General features: G+C 37.4%; 1 protein-coding gene across 1 annotated transcript in view; it reads right to left on the reverse strand.

The window, feature by feature from the left end:
* Positions 1–403: 403 nt before the first annotated feature.
* The window catches only part of RFX6 (regulatory factor X6), a gene marked incomplete at its 5' end in the record, with an annotated part of 34,207 nt that continues 22,512 nt past the window's right edge, over positions 404–12,098 (reverse strand). The window contains 6 exons of the mRNA XM_029286677.1: positions 404–838; positions 1,600–1,812; positions 3,329–3,844; positions 3,991–4,200; positions 6,121–6,243; positions 8,019–8,136. Coding sequence (XP_029142510.1) covers positions 663–838; positions 1,600–1,812; positions 3,329–3,844; positions 3,991–4,200; positions 6,121–6,243; positions 8,019–8,136 — 1,356 coding nt within the window. The remainder of the gene's footprint in view (positions 839–1,599; positions 1,813–3,328; positions 3,845–3,990; positions 4,201–6,120; positions 6,244–8,018; positions 8,137–12,098) is intronic.

The following is a 12,098-nucleotide window of genomic DNA, read 5'->3' on the forward strand; positions in this document are numbered from 1 at the left end:
AAGAAGGGCTACGATTGTTGCTTGGGAGCAAAATCACAAAATATGCTGTGTCTTAGTATTGTGAAATGTTTTAGGATAGGTTTTCTTAATTTGGTGGCTTCAAACTCTGCGAAACGACTTCCTAAATCCCTGCCAGGCAGGTTAAAGTTGTTTGATATTCCTGTCCATCTAAAATTGATTTGATATTCCTGTCTCTCAGGAGGATGCTGGACTAGGGAAAAATACCAAATGTATCACGAAAGTGCATCTGTGTTTCTAAGTCTGGAGTAGGTATCACAGTCAGGTGCACCTGTGCAATCCAAAGAGTTTCCAGAATGTAGGTGGTGTATCAAAGAGAGAGAAATTGCAATGAGAGAAAGAGGAATTGGTTTTGCTGGAAGAATGAAACACTGTTTAATTATTGTTTTAAATTGCAATGAGGGGAAACTGGAAATATGATCATTCTCTAAATGTGCATTTAAACCCAGTCAGCAATAAGAAGAAAACCACTTTGCAAGTATATTCTCATTTACATATAAGAAATAATTTGCACTCGGACTGAGAAGTCCAATATTACTTAAGCATGCACCATAAAATCTTTCTGGACACTCTTTAAAATCAATTTGTAAAACTTTTCTGATGAACAAAGTTGCTAAGTGGAGGAAGTAAGTGAGAACTAAAAATCAGGTGCCTCCAGCAGCAGTTCCCATGAAGACAATATTAATTGGTGGTAAGGATGACACCATCTCATTGTTAGCTTGTCCAGAAGAGTCCATTGGTTCCTGAGAAGGGCATTGTCGAGAATGGCTATACATGCATTGAGAGGAATTTGTAGGCAGAGCAGGCAGCATTTCTGAAGCTACAAAGAAAATGACAAGAGTTACTCTTTGTGGTGCTTCTAAAAAAGAAAAAAAGGAAAAGATTCCAGAGCTTTTAATACATCTAGCAAGGTCATCCTCCAATCTGGATTTCATTTCTTAAATACTAATACGCCAAGATTTACACTAATTATGCACTGAATTGGAGAATGTAATCTAATAACAGTTTTAGTAATTCCCAAGTCAGCTGCTTTGATTTTTCTGAAACAGGAAAATGATCTCAGAGAGTACAAATAAGCAAAGGGATCGTCACCATGTGTCACTAACTTTCCTGGTGTGAGCCTGTATGTTAAAGTATCGTTTCTTTGTTCTGCGGCCACCACTGAACCCTTTTTTGGCTTTAGAAATTATTTAGATCCCTAAGGTCTTCTACTGGAAGAGACATAGACAAGATTTAAGACAGCAAAGAGACATGACTAAAACAGAACAAATATATTTTATTGAATATCATTTTTACGGGGCTTTTACGCAGATTCACATACTTTTATTATATACCCTGCCGATGCCAATCTGCAGCATAACTTATTCTTCTAATTCAGTACTAATCAGCTCCGGATACCCTTAGCTTTTTGAGATCATCTGAGATTAGATAGGTTGAGGAATTATTAGGTATCTTTGGCTACTGTGTGGAGGTTGTGAGCCTGGTTAACCAACACAGTTCTCCCTTTCATATTCACCCTGGGCATGAAGCCAGAAGAAAAGGGCATCCATGCCACACCAACACTATTTCAGTTTTACTTACTTATAGAGTTTTGACCCACGATGGAGGCATCTGGATAATAAGATGTTCCCTGTTTCCTTCCTGTATCCTCTAAGATGCAGAGTGTATCATGAATGTCACTGTATGGAGGCAACGGGCGAACGCTGCTTATGCTGCTGATGACAGAAACATGCTGATCTACCAATGACTCAAATCTGTGGGAATCTGAATAGTTTGTGTTATTTCCATAGAACCCTGTTAACAGGAGATTGACAATCAGTGAGTAAACATCTAGAACCACAGACAATATTGTATAAGCACTACCCTGTAAACCTTAGTTGTTTTTTTTAAAAAAAAATAAAGCTATTAATTAGTTTCATTAAATAAATTTAAATAAAAAAAGTTATGTTTCATGTTTAAAGTATATATGCCTTTGTATTGTTATAAATAGGGAACAAAGATCCTCTTCCAGCTAAAGATATCATCGTTCTTATATTTATGTATTATTACTTATGTTTCTGACATTTATAGATAAGGTATATCATATATATTCTATATTATAATATATTATATATCATGTATAATATTCTTGTGTTTTGATATCAGAAGAAATGAGGATTTACAAAATATAGATTGGACATTTTAGCAAAAAAGGAATTGCCATGATGTATCATTTTGAAAAGATTTTAATTACAGCATCCATTGTATCAGTCATGAGATATTTGGCAACAATTTAAACCTTAAATATTAAAGTCATGGCTAACAAAATCAAATTTTTAATCCACTTCACGCAGGGGATGTAAAGTTAGAAAACAGAAGATACAAAAACCAATCACACTGGTGGATGCTGATTGTGGATTACAGAGATGCAATCCCTCAGGAAGACACAGGTTGGAGAGAGTATTTTAGATGCTCTTATGAAACAGTCTTTCTCTCTTAAATACAGTATGTGTACATCTAAATAACAGAATGATCAACTACATGGCAAACTATCACGAAAGTGATTATTGCAAACAATAAACTAAAATATTCACTATCAAATATGATGAGCACATACTTTAGTACAGGTAATCCTTGTTTAATAACCACTCATTCAGCAACCATTTGACATTGTCATGGTGCTGATTGAGGGGTACTTAATTTCATGGTTGTGGCCGTGGCAGCATCCTGCAGAACTACTTGTATGTGTGTGTATGTGTGTGTATGTGTATATGTGTGTTTGTATGTGTATAGTGTATATATATATATATCTGTGTGTATATGTGTATGTATATGTGTGTGTATGTGTATGTGTGTGTGTGTATATATGTGTGTGTGTGTTCAATTTGGATTTTGCCGACAAAGAGTTAAAGGGAGATTAGTATAGCTATTTTGAGCTATTTAGCTCTCATTAGCTAGCCATATCCTTCTGAGATTCGAATGTGGGCTGCTTGCCTGTATGATAAAAAAAAACGCTCCTAGATTGGGGCTAAAAGCAATAAGTAGATTGCTTTGTAAACTGGGTGTTCTGATAGACCAGCTTCACCAGAAAACACTGTTGCATGCTAGATTTTCACATAAACCCACGAGATGGATCAATTAACCCTTATTCTTTTCTCAACTTTTATCATATCTCTGCAATAATTTTTCATTAAATAGGTGACCTTAAAAATATCTGCACATGCTTACACAAAGTTAAAATCCACATGTGAACTAGTCCAAGGACTACAAGAATACTAGACTGAACTCTAGATCAAAGACAATAAAGTAAAATTCTGAAAATGATTAATACCATTAGAAGCAGCTGTGGAATATGATGATCCTTGACAAGAACTCGTTGGGGTGTTGTTCGCAAAGCTGCAGCTCCCATTGTTCAAAATTTGCATACAATGTGTCTCCTGTGCAGCTGAAGAGGCTCCATAAAGAGGAAGGGAACGGGTACTGTATGAAGACACAGCACAACTGCTATTGAAGTGGTCCCGGGAGAAACGTTGCTGCTCATTGGCTGCTGGGCAAAGGCTAGATTCTGCCCTCTGGGGACAGGATCCCGAAGGCAGATGTGTCTGGGCCCTGAACATGGCTGGATAATTGGCACCGGCTCCATAGAAGTTCTGGTTCATTTGTGGCACCGTCTGATAGAGATATTCAGAATAAGAAGAGCAGTGGGAGTGTGCAGATAATGATGGATCTACACTGGATGGTCTGGCAGCCATCGGTCCCTGGTTGATAACACTTCCTCGGCTGACTATGGCTGGAGAAATGGGCGGAGTGATAAGGTGAGCAGTGCTCTGAGAGAGGTCTGTCTGACCTGGAAAAAACAAACAGATGTGTTGTTTTTTTTCTAAAACCAGGCAACAAGAAACAGTCATGGGTGTTCAAGTGTTCTTCTTCTGCGATTCCTTTTGGCAACTTAAAGAGAACTGATCAAGAGCCAGCATCTCCATTGTTTCCTACCTGTGGGTTGCATATTCTCACTGTCTCCTGCAGGGCATGGGTTCAGGCCAGACGATATGCTTCCATGATGACTGGATGATAAAGAGAAATAGGTTTGCTCTACCAGGCATTCGTTTTTCACTGAGGCATCGCTAGCAATTGGGACAGCCTTGTTGCGGTTTGCTAGGAAACAAGAACTGGGGGATGCTGTAAAGGTGGCTTTACTGGCATCTGGAAAAAATAACAAAGGTTTGGTAGTATGAAATAAAGACCAGGAAACAAGACAGAAAATAATAATAATAATAACAACAACAACAACAACAACAATAACGATAATGATAATAATAATAAAGTTGGAAGGGACCTTGGAGGTCATCGAGTCCAACCCCCTGCTCAAACATGAATCCCCATATCATTTCAGACAAGTGGTTGTCCAGTCTCTTCTTAAAAACCTCGAGTGATAAAACACCCACAACGTCTGAAGGCAAGTTCTTTCACTGGTTAATTGTCCTCACTGTTAGGAAGTTTCTCCTTAATTCCAGGTTGCTTCTCTCCTTGATTCGTTTCCATCCATTGTTTCTTGTCTTGCCTTCTGGTGCTTTGGGAAATAAATTGATCCCCTCCTCCTTGTGGCAGCCTCTCAAATACTGGAATACTTCTATCATGTCCCCCCTAGTCCTTCTTTTCTCTAGACTGGCCATTCCCAAATCCTGCAACTGTTCTTCATATGTTTTAGTCTCCAGGCCTTTAATATTACACAAAGGATGTAAGTTGCAGCAATTTGCATGGTGATGTTGTCATGTAAGTTTCATCCTTTACTTTCCCTTGCCTAAATAATGGATGCCCACACGGGCAGATAAGATATTCGGCATCATCTCTGATAATACTGGATTGATTAGGCAACCTTCCTTCACCTAGAGCCCTCCAGATGTCTTGGGTTGCAAAGGATGGAAGTTGGCATTCTGGGCAGCACTAATTTAGTGAGACTGTACTGTATTACTTCTGTTGTAATTTAGAAAGTACTGACAGTGACTTTCACCTAAAAATATCCATAAACCATATAGAATAGAAATGCATTCAGGTCAGCTTAGGAATGAGACCTAATAATTACCATGATAACAGATCTGTTAAACCAGTGGTTCTCAACCTTTTTAATGCCGCGACCCCAACCAGTCGTAAGTCGAGGACTAAACCGGTCGTAAGTCGAGGACTAAACCGGTCGTAAGTCGAGGACTTTCCCTGCCCGGGAGCGCCGCGCATGCATGGTTCCGCCCCCTGCGCCAGCCGAGGCGTAGCTGGCAAGCGGCAGAGATGGAGCAGGCCGACCACCAGCTGGCCCAGCCCAAGGGAGGTAAGGCACCCACCGGAAAAGGGGAAAAAAATGGCGGACAAAAAAAATGGCGGACAAAAAAAATGGCGGACAGCCTTGCTTGGCGACCCCAGTGAAATGGTCGATCGACCCCAAATGGGGTCCCGACCCACAGGTTGAGAACCACTGTGTTAAACAGTGTAAATTATTAAGTGCTGTATATGATTGAACATTGCAATAACATAGGTTGTAATGAAGATGAGGATGTCATTTAATAAATGTTTAGAACAGGTATAAAGCCCAGAATGTATTGCAGATTGCACTTCAAGCTATTAGAAAATACCATTTCCTTTTAAGAAAAGCTTTAAAAATCCTTTGAAAAATCAAACAATAAACTGCTTTTTAAGTATTTTTCTTCAACAGTCTGCAGTGGACATTTATTAGCTTCAGTCACATTGATATGTAGAATGCTGATTCCAGCCTATTAAATATGAAATAGTTTGGGTCAAATATTAAAACATACCGAATTTGAAAGCATTTTCAATAATACAACTCCAAATATTGATTCAACATTGCCTGCTTGAATTTAATCAGACCTGCTTTGAAACAAATTTTTTGAATATTATTAAATGTTCATGTGCTTTAGAATGAAATGTCTAGAAATTTAAACTAATAAGCATAACAGTATTAAGTATGAGACAATTATTCCTCTAAAGACCAACATGTAAGTATATCCAAATATTCACTCAATTTAGGCATCTATCTGTCTAACATTAAACAAACAGGCACACCCCCTTTGGGCTTCAGATTTCTAAAGATTGCCAACTACCAATTCCAGTTACCTAAATTCTTCATATATTTGTCCAATAAATTCTGAAGTTCTTGTTCTTTATCGTTGTGGAATTGGGTCTCCATCGCAAGGAGGATATATTCATCTAAAAGCATGCGGATGAGATGAAATGAACCTAAAATGAAAGAAAGAAAAGTGAAGAGATGGTGCATAATCTTATCTTGCTGACCATCTCTCAACACTGCACAAGGAGCAAGTGAAACAAACAAATAATGGCTGGACTTTCAGTGACCTACTAAGACCAACAAAGCATGGTGCTTAACTCCTCATCCTAATCTTGCTTGATGCTGGCCCACCTCACTCAATATGTTTACTGTCCTGCAAGTTATTTGACAACCGATGACATCAAAGTACAACACTGATGAAAGTGAGACATGCTTTATACTTGAACAGACCTACATTAGAACACAGTAACACTGAATCCATGCAGGAGAATGGATTTGCTGCATTTTCCTAATGTTAAACAACTAAAAAGTAGCTGATCGAATCTTGATGGCCTATTCGTAAAAATATGTATAAGGAGTTCCAAAGGAATAATATTGTTATACATATAGCAGAATATCGTCCTCGCTCTACTAAACATCTAGTTGTTTGCATAGCACTCCCATCCACTAATGATATCTGTTGTTAGAACCAGGTGTCTCCCCTCTTTTCACACAAAAAATGAAGGTTTGAATGGCATGGGGATGAATTCACGTTATGTTTAAGACAGAGAAGTCATACTTATCCCTGCCACATGATAAACCAGTTCTGTGAATGAAGATGTGGTAACTTGTGCATGACAAGAAAGTACGAGGGCAATTCAGAAATATATCTCTGTTTGGTTATTAATAACAGACACTCGCAGATACAGAACTTTTATTATACACTTTAGAAAACTGCAACGTTACATTACTTTTTTGACATAATTGCCATTCAGATTGAGGCACTTGTCATAATGTCTTAGGTTTGAAATTCCTTAGTAGTAGTCGCTTGGCGCCAAATCTAGGCTTTGGGGGGGTGACCCAGATTTTGACAAGTGCCTCAATTTGAATGGCAATTATATCAAAAAGTAATGTAATGTTGTAGTTTTCTAATGTGTATAATAAAAGTTCTCTATCTGCGAGTGTCTGTTATTGATAACGAAATGGAGGTTTATTTCCAAATTGCCCTCGTATGTGAGTCAAATAAAAAAGAAAATAGATATGCATGGGGATCAACAGCTATTTTTACAGGGGCTGCACTTTTATTATTATTTTAAAAAAAAATCTTTTAGGAGCTGCAGGTTGCATAGTTGTTGATGTCATTGGACTTTTTAATTTTGTAGGGTTTGAAGAAGGGATTTACAGGAAAAAGGTGTCTTAAGACTTCAAATAAGTTTATACACCTATTGTAAAGAATAAAGATTTTCAAAGATAGGGGGAGCAAACCACGTGGCTTCCAATTTCTTTACCATCAGCAATCAGGGAAGTCTGCATTCTTTTTTCTGGTTAATAAAGCAATGTTTTATTTCTATACGTGCATTTCTTGTGCATCAATGTATTTTTGTGTAGTTATTTGTACTGGGGAGCAAAGGGTAAGTTGCATATGATCTATAGGAGTGTTTCTCAACCTAAGCAACTTTAAGATGTTTTGACTTCAACTTCTAGATTTTCCCAGCCACTTGAAATCCAGACAATCTTAAAATTGCTAAGATTGAGAAACACGGGACTATAAGGTCATATAACACAGAGGAGGGAAGAAAGGAGCTTAGAATGGAAGGATTCCCAACATTCTGAGCATTGCTCAACTTCCTTCCCCATTTGGATGCAGGGGGAAGATTTTCCAGAATGTTTTCCCTACAGACCCTACCAGATCCAGTCCATTTTTAACATTATAAACAAACAAAAGAATTGGAGAAGAATCAAATACCAAAACTGGATGCATTGTTCAAAGTGAGATTGTGCATTACTCGAGCTCCAAAGAAGCTCCACTTGAGAAGGAAGTCTTGGGCTCTCTTCTTTAGAGACCGACCATTCTGCTTGCTTGCCTAAAAGGAGAAAATAGTGGTTTTGAATCTTTTATATTTTAAAGCAGATTCTACATTCCTGTCATTGTGTAATATTTCTTGAGATTCAGTTCACTTGTCTTTTCCTTATGATGGCCTCCTTAGAAAACTGTGTGTTGACTAAGGACTTTATGCAATTGCATAAAGATATATTCACACCAAGCTCATCTGTTTCTAACCATCTCCCTCCATTAATAACAATTGGGCTATTTCGGAATGGGAGTGAAACACTTTTACCTCAATGATGCTAAAGCAGTGCACCACTGGACTTATTTAAAAAACAGTAAGCTCAGAGAAATGTAATTAGCTCAGGGAAAGAAAAATAGTAGTGACAACCAGGCAGTTTAGAGAAGCCCTGAGAGTTCAAACCTATGAAATGTATTAAGGAGCAATCAGGAATTTGAAATTAAATTTTCTACCCCAAAGAGTTCTCTTAATATGGGTTGGGATCTTTCTGAGAGCTCACAAGCAATTTAGAGGAGTTGCTTTTAAAACACTTTGCCTCAGGCATAATAATAGAGCTGTGACTTTTTGAGTAATATTAAATAAATGGATTGGCTTTCCACCTGCTTCCTTTTGTTAGCAGTGGAAGAACAACTTAATGAATAAAAAACAATAGGATTATTATTTCTGTTATATAATTTTATTTTGTTTAATATCTCTTGTGTGTCCCCAGCAGCTCTATCATGGTGTATATAATACTATATTTATAATATTTGGAATGTCTATACAGTATGTGCTGGTGAAGTTCAGTATTTTAAACTGGTATTTTGCATTTCAGACCCTTTGAAATGGATGGTAAGAAAAAAAAAACTAAAAATGACCACAAGAAGTGCTGATAAAGGTTGGCAGTGGTCTACTATCTGCAGTTGCTGTTATAAAGAGCAAATGCTGGTTAAAAAACTGTGAGAGTCTCAAAAATGAAATGAGATATCAGGAATTATCCAAAAACAAGCAAACTCATTTTTCTCTCCCGTTAATAAATTGGACTTTACATTTGATTTTTTTTGTTTGTTTTTGGATTCAATATGTGTAGAATCCATCTTTTCTGGCTAGAAAATTTCTACAACCATCTTTCATACACTCTGGCAAGGAGGAAAACAAATCATGGAAATTACTTGGCATGGAGTTCAGGGATATAAGCTCAGGGGTCAGAAACTGCATTCTCAATGATGAACTATACCTTGGTGAAAGAATAGGGAGGTGGTATTTAATTAAACAAAGGAAGTTCAAAATCTTTTGTGGGAAGAATATGCAAGGACTAAGTAAGTCCTTGCAGTGAATAATACTGTGTGAAGGAGACAGGTTCAAGCTTGCTTATAGGGAGAAAACAAGCAAAGAACCTAGGATGAAGTCACAACTGTTGCAATAAAATAATACTAAGTTTGCAGGACAAAAAGTAGAATTTTTGATCTGCAAGAAATCTTGGCTTTATCATAATGTATTGGGAACAAAATGTGCTTTAACTCTGTATCGCCTGAAAATCTCACAAGATCTGAATGCCATACATGCAAGAAAGCAACATTCTTACTATCCATACCTAGTACACTTTTAGTTTTCTTCTCGTCATTGTAGGCTTCCAACAGGCCAAACTCTCTCCTCTTTTTCCTCATCTGGAATGTTACACATCCTCTAGAGCAGGGGTCTTCAAACGTGGCCCTTTTATGACTTGTGGACTTCAACTCCCAGAATTCCTCAGCCAGCATGCCTAGCTAAGGAATTCTGCGAGTTGAAGTCCACAAGTCATAAAAGGGCCACGTTTGAAGACCCCTGGTCTTGAGCAGCTTTTTCCAACCTGGTGCCCTTCAGCTGTCTCAGAGAAAAGCTCCCAGAATTCTCAGTCACATTTGGCCATTCTAATCCAGCCCATCTGGAAAATACCAGGCTGCGGAAGGCCACTCTGAGGCTTCCATAGTTTGAAATGCTGACTTGGAAACAGCCAGTTGACAAGGAGGTAGAAAGGAGAGGCTGGGTTTTCCCTTCTGAAGCCAGTTTTTGCCTCAACAGATGCATCTACTAGCAGTATGATCCTGCACCTCAGATTTGCATTGCAATCCATTACACTTCACTATATAACAGGGGTCTTCAAACCTGGCCCTTTTATGACTTGTGGACTTCAATTCCCAGAATTCCTCAGCCAGCATGCCTAGCTAAGGAATTCTGCGAGTTGAAGTCCACAAGTCATAAAAGGGCCAAGTTTGAATACGCCTGCCGTATAACATGCACGTATTGATTATTTCAATATCAATCATTAGAGAAAGGCCTGATTTGGATCAAGACATAAGGGGATGGCAAGTTTTTAAAATTATTCCTCTGTATGTTTTTAAAATTACTCACCAATTATTGCTATTAACCAAGGATGAAAGGCTGAATTGGTATCCATAGAAGCATATACTTCAGTTCTTAGAATAATTGCATTGTGAATATAATATATTTCCTTGTTAAATTTTACTCTTCTACCTCTTCTATTATCTTCCTTGATTTAACATTAAATGGAAGCTCAAAATTGGATAGGCAATAGGTTTAGGTTATTCAGTATGGTTTGGTACTACATATAAACAGTTAATCAAGTATCATATAGCTGAAGATTAAATCAGTGAATAGTCTGACTGCCGATATATTAAAAAGATAGCAGTGATCATACCAAGGCTTCCATTGGTTTATCTGACAGAGCGCATATACTAGAGATCCTCTTTGAGATCTCCAATCAATCTGGTAGGACTAAAGACAGACCCTTCCAATTGTAGGCCCATCTTCTCTACCCCAAAGTTTGTATGCAATGTCCCACCCATCTCAGTGGACCTAAATTGGCCTTAAATCTTTATTTGATTAAAGTGCTGTGTTGCATTTTAAACTCCTTCAAACTATTGGCTTATAAAAATGTTTTTGAACTTGTAAATATGTTTTGTGTGTAACACAAAACCCTTCGTAAAAATAGTTTATAAGCCATTTATGACCGGGTTTTACCCTGAAAAGTGTTATATATACCCATTTCACATGGATAAATAGGATCAAACAGTTCACATGCTCATTTTGGATAATCCTCTAGCACTGAATAAGACATCAGACTTCAGCTCTTTGTGGTGAAATTATAAAGTGCCACTTTCGCAAACAGCAAACAAAAGAAGCCATTTGGTATTATGGAGAGGCCCTACTCCTTTTCACCAAACAGAAGGCCGAGGGCAATGGAAGGATTATGTGCTCTGTAAATCATTACCCCTTACTCTCTAATCTTGATTCATATAGTAAATTGTCCAGTTCTTTTTTTCCAGACGTGGCTAGAAAACACTGAATATTGTACATGTTTATTCTAGAACAGTGTTTCATAATAGATATTAATTGATGGGCAATTTTCCTCCAGTGCTTTTTAAAATGACGAATATCTAAAGATTAACTAAGCAAACCTGGGAATATCATTTTATTCTCTGATTTATTTATTTATTTTTGTAAAATGATAGAAGCTGCATGAAAGTAGCAATCATTTTATTAGTGGGATATGACAAACAGTGCCTCTTCTTCCCTCACTGTTCCATCTCTGTCCATCATCCTTTAGCCTCTCTATATGCTTTATAAGAAAAAAAACTCTATGGGAAAAATTAAATATTGGAATTTAATTGATATATGGGAAATGAGGTAGGCTACAGGTTACTAAAGGAGAAGGCATAGACACACCCTTCAGTTCCTTTGTATATAATATAAATGCAAGATTAATTTGCATTTACAACTCAAAAGTATTAATTATACACAAATATTTTGAAATATATATATATAATGCTAGATGAATTGATGTACATCTGAAGTGCTATGGAAATACATCCTCTCTATCACAGCAATAAAGCAAATCTAAACATTGATGCTTATTTTGGGGGCCAAGGATGTTTTTCACCTTTAGGTAGCATTCTTAGGGCTGCTCTTTAAATAGTAGGTAGCATCAGAACAGGACA

This window comes from Protobothrops mucrosquamatus, unplaced genomic scaffold, assembly GCF_001527695.2.
Source record: "Protobothrops mucrosquamatus isolate PMUCROS unplaced genomic scaffold, P.Mucros_1.0 scaffold4519, whole genome shotgun sequence".
NCBI lineage: Eukaryota > Metazoa > Chordata > Lepidosauria > Squamata > Viperidae > Protobothrops > Protobothrops mucrosquamatus.